This window comes from Rhinolophus sinicus, linkage group LG01, assembly GCF_036562045.2.
Source record: "Rhinolophus sinicus isolate RSC01 linkage group LG01, ASM3656204v1, whole genome shotgun sequence".
Taxonomy (NCBI): Eukaryota; Metazoa; Chordata; class Mammalia; order Chiroptera; family Rhinolophidae; genus Rhinolophus; species Rhinolophus sinicus.
The window spans coordinates 72,150,705-72,165,146 of record NC_133751.1 but is presented as its reverse complement, the minus strand read 5'-3'; the positions used below and the strand labels follow the sequence as shown (position 1 = coordinate 72,165,146).

The 14,442-nt window shown below is 33.5% G+C and overlaps 1 protein-coding gene across 1 annotated transcript in view; it reads right to left on the bottom strand.

The window, feature by feature from the left end:
- The window catches only part of MORC1 (MORC family CW-type zinc finger 1), a 114,619-nt gene that overhangs the window by 65,655 nt on the left and 34,522 nt on the right, over positions 1 to 14,442 (bottom strand). Inside the window, exons 8-9 of the mRNA XM_074338653.1 lie at positions 4,316 to 4,444; positions 741 to 846 (exon numbers count right to left, since the gene is read on the bottom strand). Of these exons, the coding sequence (XP_074194754.1) occupies positions 741 to 846; positions 4,316 to 4,444 (235 nt within the window). The remainder of the gene's footprint in view (positions 1 to 740; positions 847 to 4,315; positions 4,445 to 14,442) is intronic.

Here is a 14,442-nt window from a genome sequence, read left to right as displayed (position 1 = left end):
GGGATTTTAGTAGCAGTTCTTGAATGTTTCTCCCTTTTTATTTTTTTATTTGCTTTTATCCCAAGGCTGGATAAAAATAATCTAACAACAGTTATTACCCTAATGTCTATATTAGCAATATTGAGTGACTTATTCAGGCCAAAGGACTTAGAACAAACTCCATGGAAAAGCAATGCTCGACTTAGAGGTGCCTTTGTTAAAGGGGTGTACTAACTCTCCCCTCCTCTGAAGAACAAGAATATCACTCTAAAAGGGCTTATAATAACACCAACATTCATCAATGTTTAATCGGTCTTTTTCGTGTTTTAGTCTGAACTGCTTCCTCCAAGAGCACAAAACAATGAAATCAATATATAGCTTAAATAGAAAAAGCCCATGGTCTAACAGTTTAGACCCCCTGGAGACAAACTCTGGATAAAACTCCTGTACGATAGGCATTATGTTGTGTGAAAATGAACTGAAAGGCAGACTCTTAAACACTGGGGTGTAGTTTCCCACCAATGGAAGTACAGTGATACACACCCCAGTGTTCGCAAGTATTATATCCAGGTCTCTTATCTTGATGGAAAAGTACGTTAATGAGTTGTCTTTCCACAGGTGTCAAGGGTCTAGAAAGAATCCTAAGAGATGACAGCTACTAAAGCTAAAATGTATCTATAGCTGACATTTTCCAGTTTCATACATATGTATTTTAGGAATTAAATATGGGTAAAGAATTTTAGAAAACTATCAGAAACTACCTGTTTTCCAAGACGTTAGGATTATTAGCACACATCCAGATGTCAAAAAATTCTTTCTCCTGATAATTAGCAGAGGAAGGCAAGACTCTCCATTTAAGGCAAATATCTGATAATCAAAACAAAATCACACATAAGAAAGACCATAATCACAGGTGAATCTATCATAGTAAGATGTCAGGTTGCACATACCAAAAGTATGGGTATCTTTTAGATCCAAAGACAAATAAATCCTGGATCACATACCATTACATTTGATGGCACAACTAGTCTAGGATTCTATGAGCTACCTCAGAACACTACCAATAAATTACTATTGTCATTATTATTATTATTATTATTGCTTAAGTTCCTTCTTGTTAATTTCTGCTATTTTTCAGCCAAAAGAATTTTAAGTCATAGATCCCACTCCACCTCTTTTTGAACCACATGAAGACTTCCAGTGACTTAACTCACCCTTTTTGTCCGACCTATTATCTATCTGCTAAAAACACTTTCTGTCTCCAACCACATGATTAAAATAACAAGGAAAATCAAGGTTTCTGAACCACTTACATGGTTCCTTGTTCTGCACTTCTCCCCCCTACTTTCATCCTACTCTCCAGCCTACAGTTTCTGATTTCACGCTCCATTTCTCCCTCTCAGTCTCTACTTGCCTTTAGGACCAAGGTACTCTACTCTCTCCAGGCTATTCTTAACTTTAATCCTGAATTCCTTCCAGACACGCTGCTAATGGCTCTTAGGTAAATACTTCTCTCTGTTCCTCTAAGACGGAGGGAGTTTGCACAGTGGTTAAAAAACTGAATAGCTCCACCACTTACTATTTCTATGATCTTGGACAAATCATGTCTCTATGTCTCACTATCATCCTCTGTAAAAAGAGATTAATATTAGTACCTACCTAAAAGAGTTATTGAGAATTAAAATATATAATAATGATAAAAGACAACATTGCTAGACGTTATCTGTGATGGTTAATTTCATGTGTCCATTTGACTGGGCCATGGGGTGATGAGATATTTGGTAAAACATTATTCTGAGTGTGTCTGTGAGGGTGTTTTGGGTGTGATTGACATTTGAATCGGTAGACTGAGTAAAGCAGATTGCCCTCCCTAATGTGGGTGGGCCTCATCCAATTAGTTGAAGGCTTGAATAGAACAAAAAAGGCTGACCTTCTTGCGAGTAAGAAGGAACTTCCCCTTCCTGACAGTCTTGAGCTGGGACATTAGTTTTTTCCTGCCTTCGAACTCAAATTAAACATCTGTTCTTCCTGGGTATTAAGCCTGTCAATATTCAAACTGGAAATACATCATTGGGTCCCCTGGTTCTCAGGTCTTCATACTCAAACTGGATTTCAACTAATGGCTCTCCTAGCTAGGTCTCCATCTTGCTGACTGCAGATTTTAGGACTTGTTAGCCTCCGTAACCATGTGAGACAATTCCATATAATGATATCTATCTATCTATCTATCTATCTATCTATCTATCTATCTATCTATCATCTACCTACCTACCTATCCATCCATCCTGTTGTTCTATTTCTCTAGAGAACACTAATACATTGTCTAAGCACTTAGTAAACTTTACACGTGTTAATAGATTTTATTTTCACAAAACTGTGTGATGTAACTATAAATACTAACCTCATTTTATAAATAAGGAAACTGTGGCTTAGAGAAATTAAGGAATTTGTCCAATTTCATACAGCTCTCAGATACTGGAGACTAGATTCTGGTAGTACCTTGCACATATTTGACCAGTCAGGTCCTCTTTGGACCACCCTATGCTCAAGGTTACCACTGCGTAAATAACTATAGCATTTTGCACACTACTGTGTTTTATTTGCTTGTTTGTTTGCTTGGTTTCCTCACTGGACAGCAGGTTCTTTGCAGATAGTAGAGCGTATCTTTAACTCGCTAACCCTCTATATAGTGATTATAAGATGTATCAGAGTAACACAATGAGTGTTCAATGCTTCAATGATGTTACTTTCCTGTTGAAAAATTTCCAATGTCTCTCCACTGTTCATCAAAGTAAAAACACCTTACCCTGGCATTCAAGGTCCTCCAATATGTTTTTTCAACCTGATATTTTTATCTTTTATTATTTATTCATCATTAATTTATTCAGTAGTCAATTACTAAGTACCAACTATACAACACAGTACTATGTATTAAAAATAGAAAGATGACTGTTTCTATTATTCCACCCCCAAAATTTTAGCTGAGTGTATACCTGATACTAACACACAATTCCTACTATATCTCTGCCTATCAAAATTCTATTGTAAAGATCATGGTAAGGCTATCTCTATCATGAAGCCTTGCCCCAACTTCCTCCTCATCCCCTTTGAACTCTCAAAGAACTCTGTGCCTCCTTTACATCATTTACTGGACTGTCTTCTCTATTACAATTATTTTCATGCTTATCTAAACCTCTCTCCTAGACCCTGACCTCCTTGAAAGCAAGAACCAAGTCGTACCCACTACCTTTGTCTCCCTCACGCCCACCTTTTTTGTTTTGGGGTTTTTGGGGTTTTTTTTTTTTTTTTGCAGTTTACTTGTATATTTTATCTAGTTCACACTGTGCAGAATTGCATTATCATCCACAATGTTGGCACAATAACTAAAACAGAAAGAAGAAAGCTAGGGGGGGAAAAAGAGGTTCAGAGTGTGGCCTGACATATTTCTAAGGGTTCCTTCCTTTAGTCCACAAATAATATCAGTTCATTGGTTTTAGGAGAGTAAACTGTGTAGGATGCATTTATTGTTCAGGCGCCTTCGCCAAAAGTGTGATAAAACAGGAGTAAATTCAATAATGAATGTCTGAAATTAAAACCAATATAACTATAATGAAGGATATCTTTTTTATCCATTATCACAAACATCCCAGCTGCTTCTGCTGCAAAAAATTCTTTCAAAAGTTAAGAGACAACTAATGACACCTTACTAATTCCCACAAAAGCAAAAAAAAAAAAAAAAAAAAGGAAAACATGTACCATTCAGCATACAAAAGTTACACATTAAAAGTATATATATAGCTTTCTTAACTGGCCCGCTCATTAAATTTACATTTGGTCACCCTTACTTTTCACCTGTACAGAATTCTTCACGTAAATGTAGGTTACTATTAATTTTTTAAAATTAATCAACACAAAACATTCTTTCTTCTTATTGAAATCTTACCTCAGTTCTCAATCATTGTAAACTTGGATGAACCCACAAAGAAACACAAGCAAAGGTTTGTATAGCTTCTCTTAGTTTGGTGAACAGTCAACATGTAGACAAACATCACAAATATTAATAAAAACTTGGGCCAACTCATTACATATTTGGCCCCTGAAATGAAAAGTAAATTAGAACTAAGCAATGTATTGCCATAACTTACCTTGTAGCTAAGCTGGTTTTCCTGTATTTATAGAACTTAGACTGGAGACATTACCAATTATCTCTAGAACAAGTGGTTTTAAGGGGAATCTAGTTTTAAACTTTCTCTCATGGCCCATTTATTAACACAATGACTTGCATATGTAGGAACTCACTAAATTATTGCTAATTAGAATGAAATTCAACACTCACCACACTGAATCATAAATGGAATGGCCATGGCTTGTCTTCTTTGATATTGAATAGATTCTAAAGACTTCTCCAAGTCCTCGCTATTTTGGTGTCCAAATTCATTCCAAAACAATGTTAGATTTCTATTACCTAAGAAAAAAAAGGGAAACAATACTTTTATTGCAAAGACTAATAAAAGAAAACATCAACAAGATCAAGATGATAAGGAAAAGAAAGTTTGGATATAAACAAATGTACATACAATATTGTCTCAACTATGTAAAAACTAATACATATACAGAAATAAGAGGTAAAAATATTAATGTCGGTTTTTCTCTGAGTATGGGTGAAATTTGTTTTCTGCTTTATACTTTCTTACATTTTCCTAACTATATACAATAAATATGCAGTATCTTTATTAAAAAACTAAACAGTTTTACATATACACACGAGTGTGTATATATATATATGTATGTATATATGCATACATACTCGTACTTTTATTGTTGCAATAAAATATGTTAACAGTTAAAACCTTTTTCTTAAATACTCCTTGGAGGGACAGTACTGATTAAAGGCGACCCTTAAGATTATTGATACAAATATTTATCATCGTGTCTCACAGAGTTACTTTACTTTTATTTTATCTATGGTTCCCTTCCTACCCATCTTTATTGTTTATGCCTTACCCTCGTGCCAGATTCTCTATTCCCTCCTTACTTAGAAATAGCACTTATCAAGAACGACCGTTTAGGAGTCCTCTTTAAGAGGCTGTGTTCTTAGCCTTTGATGCAGCAATTATACTGCTAGGAATCTTCTCCACAAACATATCAAATAATAGCCATATATATTATAGCACTATTTGAATAGCAAACAAGCAAAACAAAAAAACAGAAAACAACATAAAAACCTAGAAAACAGAATGAATAAATTCCATTTCCAAACAAGGGAACACTAAGCAACCTTTAACATACGTAGTTAGAGCTAAATGTATTGCTGCATCAAGGTATCCAAGACCGTTTTAATTTAATAATAATAATAATAATAATAATAATAATAATAAAAGATGGAAAACAGCATACTTAGTATAATCAATTTCTGTTATTTATAAAAAGCATAGACATGTGAACTTTTGATGGACACACTTTTTCCTTAAAAGATACAAAAGAACGTGTTAATAGTGGATACCACTGGAGAAAGGGATTGTGGCTGAGAAAAAGGCAGGGGAAAATACTTCTATTTTCATTTTTTACTTTCTAAACACTGATTATTTTTACATGTGCCTGTATAGCTTTAAAATATTTTTTTTAAAGAATTCACGTTTACCATTCTGTCCCACATGGTAACCACTAGCCACATGTAGCTACTGAGCACTTGAAATGTACCAGATATAGAACAGTTCATCAACATACAAAGTTCAAAGAGTGAGGTTCTAAATATAATCATTGGAAATAAAATATATGAAATAGGACCAGCCATACATCAACCTTAACATATGACTGTGTAATCCATGCTAAATACAAATAAACATCCCTACACCTTATTATTCCTGTTAAAATTTAGGTTCTGAATGCTATGTGCCTTGAAGACCAGCAAGGAAGGGACTCAGCCTTCAACAGGGACTTCATAGTTAGGCTAGGCTGAGAGCGGCCCCCACAAATTCCCAGGTCTCCCACTTTGTATCTTCACAAAAACCCTAACAGCTCTCGACTCAGATTCCCTTTGGATTCTACTTCTTGGGTTTTTCTCAACTCATACTTTTGTATTTTTGCTCTTAGGTCAGCATTTGGTCTTGCTCCAGCCCAGACTCCATTTCTTCGCTGCACACCAAATCCTGATATACTTTTGGTGTCTGGACAGGTCTCATGAAGACTAATTCTCTGATTTCCACATGAACTATTCAGTTCTTATTAAGTCAAAAGAAGAGACACTACAGATTAAAGTCAGGTGGTTTCAAGTGCTGTCTCTGCCACACAATAGCTGTGTAATTGTTGGAAGCCACTAAATTTCCTTATTTATAAAATGAGTGTTTCCAATAATCTACCTAACAGGTTTATCATAAAAAATAAATGTGAATGCACATTAAAAACTATAGCACCCTGAAGAAAATTTAAGTTCCTTCTTCATTGTATTTGTCTTCTCTCTAAATATTACTTCCCCCAGAAGACTGTACCTTTCCAAGGAGGACCTGTGCTTTATAACTTTGCATGCCTTCAACACACAATTTAGCATCCTGTGCATAAAAAGCCCTTAAAAATTGTTGCTGCTACTCTTAACAAAATACCTGATTGATGTGTTGTTTGGGATAAAATGAAGGTGAAAAATGTCTCTTCCTGAAAACATTAGCTAAACACAGTTAACACAACGCAGGTAACTTCTAAGAGTATCAACAGTGAAAACCAACACAAACATTTTAAGAATGGTAAAACTACTAGGATGTTAGAAATGTAAGCACACACTCCTCATGGTGGAGTGATACCTGCTCTGTGATCACACCACTTTTACACTATTTACACATTACATTTTAGTTAACTTTGGGCCTGTTTTCCCCTTTGGGTAGTGAAATCCTGGAAGACAGTGGTGATATTTGGAATCTCGTTTTCAGTAGTTGACACACAGAGCTTAAAATTTACTTACAGGACTAAATAATGCTAAAGGTTTAATGGCTATCAAAGGCAGAAATTAGAATATTTACTAACCCAAACTTCTAATGACCAGGGCTAACAGAAGATATTATACGATTCAAGGCTAATATCAGAGCAAAGAAATCAATCAGGTTTTTTATTCTGGAGATCAGAAATGGCTTTTCCTAACTGTCAATTGAACTTTGACTTTTTCTTTTCAGCTCAAAGTTAGTCCAACATCCACAACCTACGGTTGTGCATATGGTGTTATTAAAACAAATTTCCACGGAGTGAATTCTGAAAACTAGGTAGATGCTTCAGCAAGCAGATAAACAAGTTGGCCAAGGGAAGGCAGTAGGAGAAAACATATTACATCAGTTTCTATTTTCTTTTATGTATTACTCAGTCCATAGAGACTTACACAGCTACCTTGAAAAAAACATTCCTCCCATAAAGGGAACCCCATCAGGCTATCAGCAGATTTTTTAGCAGGAACTTGCAGGTCAGAAGAGATGGAATGATAGAATCAAAGGGCTGAAAGGAAAAAATGCCAACCAAGAATATTAAACTAGGCAAAGTTGTCCTTCAGAAATGAAGGAGAGATAAAAAATTTCCCAAACATATCTCTGCATTATCCTTGAACTTTCTCGTTTCCCATTATTTTGTTGGTAACTGAGACTGAGAGAGAGAGAAGAAAAAATAAAAGAATTTCCCAAACAAAAGCTGAGGGAGTTCATTACCACTAGACCTGCCTTTCAAGAAATGCTAAAGGGAGTTCTTCAAACTGAAGTGAAAGGACACTGATTAGTAACTTGAAAAGATGAAAACATAAAACTCACTGGTAAAGATAAGTATAAAATCAAATTCAGACTACTCTAATACTGTAATGGTGGTGTATAAATAAGTTTAAAAGACAAAAGTATTAAAAATAAGTATAACTACAATAATTTATTAATGGATACACATATAAAAATACGTAAACTATAACCAGAAAATATAAAATATGTATGTGGGGGAAGAGAATAAAAAAGTAGAGTTTTATATGCAAAGTTAAGTTGTTATAAGCTTAAAATAGACTGTTATAACTATAAGATGTTTTATGTAAGCCTCATGGTAACCACAAAGCAAACTTACCATTGTTACACAAAAGATAAAGAATTTAAAGCATAAGGCTATAGAAAATGATTATATTACAAAGGAAGAGCAGCAAAAGAGGAAGAAACAAAGGAACTACAAAGCAACCAGAAAACAATTAATAAAATGGTGATAGTTAAATCCTTACCTATCAAAAATTACTTCAAATGTAAATGGATTAAATTCTCCAATAAAAAGACATAAAGTGGTTGAAAACAAGACCCAACTATATGTTGTCTACCAGAGATTCACTTCAGTTTTAAGGACACATTTAAACTTAAAGTAAAGGGATGTAGAAAGATATTCCATGCAAATAGAAACCAACAGCTATACTTATATCAGACAAAATACACTTGAAGCCAAGAATGGTAACAAGAGACAAGACTATTCTATAATAGTCTTGAGGATACAGCAACTGTTACTATATACGTACCCAACATCAGAGCATTTACATATGTTATGCAAATGTTAACAAATCTAAACGCAGAAATATACTGCAATGCAATAATAGTAGGGGACTTCATTATCCCACTTTTAAAAATCATCCAGTGAGAAAATCAAAAGGACATAAGGGACTTGAACCATTTTTAAATGAAATGGACCGAACAGACATAAACACAATATTTCATCCAATAACAGTGGAATACACATTCTTCTCAAATAAGCATGGGATATTTTCCAGGATAGATCACAGGATTGGTCACAAAATAAGTCATAATGAATATCAAGTATCTTTTCTGCCCATAATGTATAAAACTAGAAATCAGTGACAGGAGGAAATTTGGAAAATTCACAAATATATGGAAATTACACAACATACTCCTGAACAATCAATGGATCAAAGAAGAAATCAAAAGAAAAATTAAAAAATATATTCAGATAAATAAAAATGGAAACAGCATACCAAAACTTACTGGATGTAAGAAAAGCAGTTTAAGAAGGAAGTCTACAGTGATAAACACCTCATAAAGAAACAAGAAAGATCTCAAATAAGCAACCTAATTTATATTACAAGGAACTAGAATAAGAAGAACAAACTAACCCAAAGTTAGCAGAAGAAAGAAATTAAGATCAAAACAGAAATAAATGAAACAGAGATTAGACTAGAAAAATAACAGAAAAGAACAATGAAACTAAGAGCTGCTTTGTGAAAAGATAAAGAAAATTGACAAATGCTTAATTAGGTTAACTAAAAAGAGAAGACTGAAGACTACATAAATAAAATCAGAAATGAAAGAGGAGCCATTACAACTGATACCACTGTAATGCAAAAAATCATAACAGACTACTATGAACAATTAAATGCCCCCAAATTGTTAACCTCCAAGAAATGGGCAAATTCCCAGAAACATACAAACTGCCAAGACTGAATTATAAAGAAATGGAAAATTGGAAAAACCTATAGTTAGTACGGAGATTGGCTCAGCAATTTAAAATCTTCCAACAAAGAAAATTCCAGGAGCTGGTGGTTTCAGTGATGAAGTCTATGAAACTTTTAAAGAAAAATTAATGATATCTGTCTAAACTCTTCAAAAAAAATTGAAGAGGAGGGCAAACTTCCAAACTCACTTCACAAGCTTGGCATTACACTAAAACCAAAACCAAAAAGGACACTACATGAAAAGAAATATGGTGAACATAGATACAAAAACTGTCAACAAAATACAAAAAAACTTAATTCAACAGCATAATAAAAGAATCATACACCATGATTAAACAGGATTTATCCCTGGATGCAAGGATGGTTCAACATAAACAAATCAATACATGTGATAGACCATATTAATAAAGTGAAGAATAGAAATCATATGATCATCTCAAAAGGTACAGAAAGAAAATTTGACCAAATTGAAAATCCTTTCATGATAACTCTCAACAAATTACATAGAAAAGAAACATACTGCAACATAATAAAGGCTACATATGACAAGCCCATAGCTCACATCATACTCTGTAGTGAAAACTTAAAAGCTTTTCTTCAAGATCAGGAACAAGACAAGAAAGCCCATTCTCAACATTTCTAATCAACATAGTACTGAAAGTCTTAGCCAGAACAATTAAGTATGAAAAATAAATAAAGTGCTTTGGAAAGGAAAAAGTAAAATTTTCTCTGCTTGCAGATGACATGTTATATAGGGAAAGCCTAATTGAAGCATTCAGTAAAGTTGCAAGATACAAAATCATCATCCAAAAATCAGTTGCATTTCTATATACTAATAACAAACTATCTGAAAGGAAATTAAGAAAGCAATTGCATCAAATAGAATAGAATGCCTAGGATTAAATTTATCCAAGAAGGTGAAAACCTCTATATTGAAAACTATGAGACACTGATAAAGAAATTGAAGAAGACACAAATAAATGGAAGGATATACTGTGTTCTTGGATTGGAAGAATTAATATTTTTTTAAATTTCCATACAACTCAAAGTAATCTAAAGAGTCAATGCAATCCCCATGAAAATTCCTATGGCATTTTTCAGAGACGTACAAAAAACAATCCTAAAATTTGTATGTAACCACAAAAGACACTGAATAGCCACAGGTATCTTGGGAAAAAAAGAACAAAGCTGGACACATCACACGTCCTGATTTCAAACTATATTACAAAGCTACAGTAATCAAAACAGTATGGTATTTGCATAAAAACAGACACATAATCCAATGGAACAGAATAGAAAGCCCAGAAATAAACCCACACATATACAGTCAACTAATCCTTGACAAGGATGCTGAACACACAATGGGAAAAGGTAGCCTCTTCAGTAAATTGTGTTGGGAAAATTGGATATCTATATTCAAAAGAATGAAATTGGGCCCTATTATTATGCCACTCATAAAAATTAATTTGAAATGGGTTAAAGACTTAAATGTAAGACCTGAAACCATAAAACTCTTAGAAGAAAGCATAGGAAAACCATGCCTTGACATTAGTCTGGAAATGATTTTTGGATATGACACCAAAAAACACCATTAAAAAGAAAAATAAAACCAAAAAAAGTGGTACTATATCAAACTAAAAAGCTTCTGCACAACAAAAGAAACAATCAACAAAACAAAAAGGTAACATACAGGAATGGAGAAAGTATTGGAACCCATATATATGATAAGGGGTTAATATTTAAAATATACAAGGAACTCATACAACTCAACAGCAAAAAAATGATAATAATAATAATCTGATTAATAAATGGACAAGGAACCTGAATAGACAGTTTTCTAATAATATATATAAACGGCCATCATGTACAGGGAAGGTGTTAAACACCATTAATCATCAGGGGAATGCAAATCAAAACCACAGTGAGATATCACCTCCCACCTGTAAGGATGGTTATTATCAAAAACAGAAAAGTGTTGGCAAGGATGCAGAATAAAGGGAAAACTTCTACGCTGTGGGTGGGAATGCAAATTGATACAACCATTATGGAAAATAGTATGTAGATTCATCAAAAAATTAAAAATGGAACTACTATATGATCCAGAAATCCCACTTCTGGGTATGTATCTGAAAGAAATAAAATCAGTATATTGAAAAGATATCTGCACCCCCACGTTCACTGCAGGAGTATTTATAATAGATAAGATACGGAAACAACCTGGCGTCCATTGATGGATGAGTAAAGAAACCGCCCCCTAACACACACACACATTGGAATAGTATTCAGACAAAAAAATTTGTAGATCCTATCATTGAGAGAACATGGATGAACCTGAGGGAACTATGCTAAGTGAAATAAGCCAGACAATGACAAATACCGTATGTATATCACATGTGGAATCTAAAAAAAAAAAAAAAATTACCTTACAGAAACAGAGTAGAATAATGATTGCCAGCAACTATGGGGTACACAGAAGGGGAAATGGGCTGGTTGTCAGAAGGCACAAACTTTCAGTTATAAGATGAATAAGTTCTGGGAATTTCGATGTACGGCATGATGGCTAGTTAATAATACTGTATTGTATACCTGAAATATGCTAAGAGAGTAGATCGTAAGCAGTCTAATCTTCCCACACACGCAAAAAAAGGTAACTATGTGAGGTGATGGATATGTTGATTAATCTGATTGTAGTAGACATTTCACAGTGTGTATCTGTATATTTTAAGTATACGTGACATTTTTGTCAATTATACTCCAATAAAGCTAAAATATTCTTGTCTATCCTAGTCTGGCAAGAAATAGTAAAAGTAATAATAATAATAGTTCATTATATAAGGTTGGCTTTGACTAACAGAGTCAATTATATACCTATGAGTAAATTTAATATATGGATTTAATAACTGATGTTTCTGTTAATGTGTCTTAAGGGTTTTAAAAATTGCCCTTTCATTCAGAAGTCAATTAAGAGCAAAAAAGTGAAATTTCAAAACTTGAAAAAGCACTTGATTTTTTAAATATATCTTAACTATTATTTCTGTCCACTATGAAGAGAGCTATGTAGATAATCCAAATTTTATCAATTCTAAATTATATTATTTTAACATCCTCAAGGTATTCTGATTTAAAAATTCTGTTTATTTCTGTAAACAGAAAATGCTGCAAGCACACATATAATATTTAAAATTACAAAAGAATACGTATCTTGAGACTTTTGTTTGAATAATCAACTAGCTTGTTAAATTAATGTAATAATCAGGAATTAATGTACACAAAATTAAAGTCCTAATTTCTAGAACAAGTACCTGAGAAAAACTGAGAAGTTAATTTGCTACTAGCTATGTACAGAGTACTTAATTCAGAAGATTTCTAATGTTTAAATTTATCTGATTAATTTTTCAGTAGCCTCTTAAAACCGGGGAAAAAAAAAAGTAAAATATTGCAATAACTTACTAAAAATTTGTCAAAAACCAGAAACTAAAAGATCAGTTCACAAAGATTTTGCCTCTGAAAAATTGGAGAAATGTAACATCCTCCTAGATATCAGTTTCATATCTGTTCATAGAATGCACAATGACATCCAGGGAATCAATTAGCCAAGAGGAGAAGCAATACAATTCAGTAATAAACTACTAAAGCAAAGCTCTGATAGGTTCAATTAAAATGAGGAAGCCTAAAACAGTTTATGAAATCAAAGCACCAGGAAAATGGTAAGATAGAGAAGGTATTTAAATCAGGTTCCTTTTCTCCACTTGTTATTTGTTGATTTATTGATGATAGGCATCCTGTCAGGTGTGAGGCAGTATCTCATTGTGGTTTTAATTTGCATTTCTCTGCTGATTAGTGACATTGAGAATCTTTTCATATATCTATTGGCCAAGTGTATGTTCTCTTTGGAGAAATGTCTGTTCAGGTCCTCTGCCCAGTTTTTAATTGGATTGTTTGTTTATTTGGTGTTGAATTGTATGAGTTCTTTATAAATTTTGGATATTAACACCTTATTAGATGTATCATTTGGAAATATCTTCTCCCATTCAGTAGGCTGTCTTTTCGTTTTGTTAGTGGTTTCCATTGCTATGCAAAAACCTTTCAGTTTGATGTAGTCCCATGTGTTTCTTTTTTCTGTTGTTTCCTTTGCCCAAGGAGATAGACCAGAAAAAAATATCACTAAGAACGATGACAGAAAGTTTGCTGCCTGTGTTTTCTTCTAGGAGTTTTATGGGTTGGGGTCTTATATTTAAGTATTTAACCCATTTCAAATTAATTTTTATCAGTGGCATAATACTGGGTCCAATTTCACTATTTTGAATATGGATATCCATTTTTCCAACACCATTTATTGAATAGACTGTCTTTATCCCACTGTATATGCTTGTCTCCTTTGTCATAGATTAAATGACCATACAGTATTCATTGCAGCACTATTTAAGCCAAGATGTGGAAGCAATCCAAGTGCCCATCAATAAACGATTAGATAAAGAAGATGTATGTAATACACACACACACACACACACACACACACACACACAATGGAATATTACTTGGTCATAAAAAGAATGAAATCTTACCATTTGTGACAACATGGATGGCCCTAGGGGCTATTATGCTAACTGAAATAAGTCAGAATTAAGACAAATACCATATGATCTCACTTATATGTGGAATCTAAATAACAAAATAAACAATCAGAATAAAAACAGACTCATAAATACACAGAACAAACTGACGGTTGCCAGACAGGAGAGGGGTTGAGCGGCTGGGTGAAAAATGTGATGGGATTAATAAATACAAACTGGTAGTTACAAAATAGTCATGGGGATGTAAAATACAGCATAGAGAATATAGTCAATAATGCTGTAACTACTATGTATATAGTGCCAAGTGGGTATTAGACTAACTGGGGGGATCACTGCATAAATTACATAAATGTCTAACCACTATATTGTACACCTGAAAGTAATATAAAATAATACTAAATGTCAACTGTATTTGAAATAAACAATTTTTAAAAA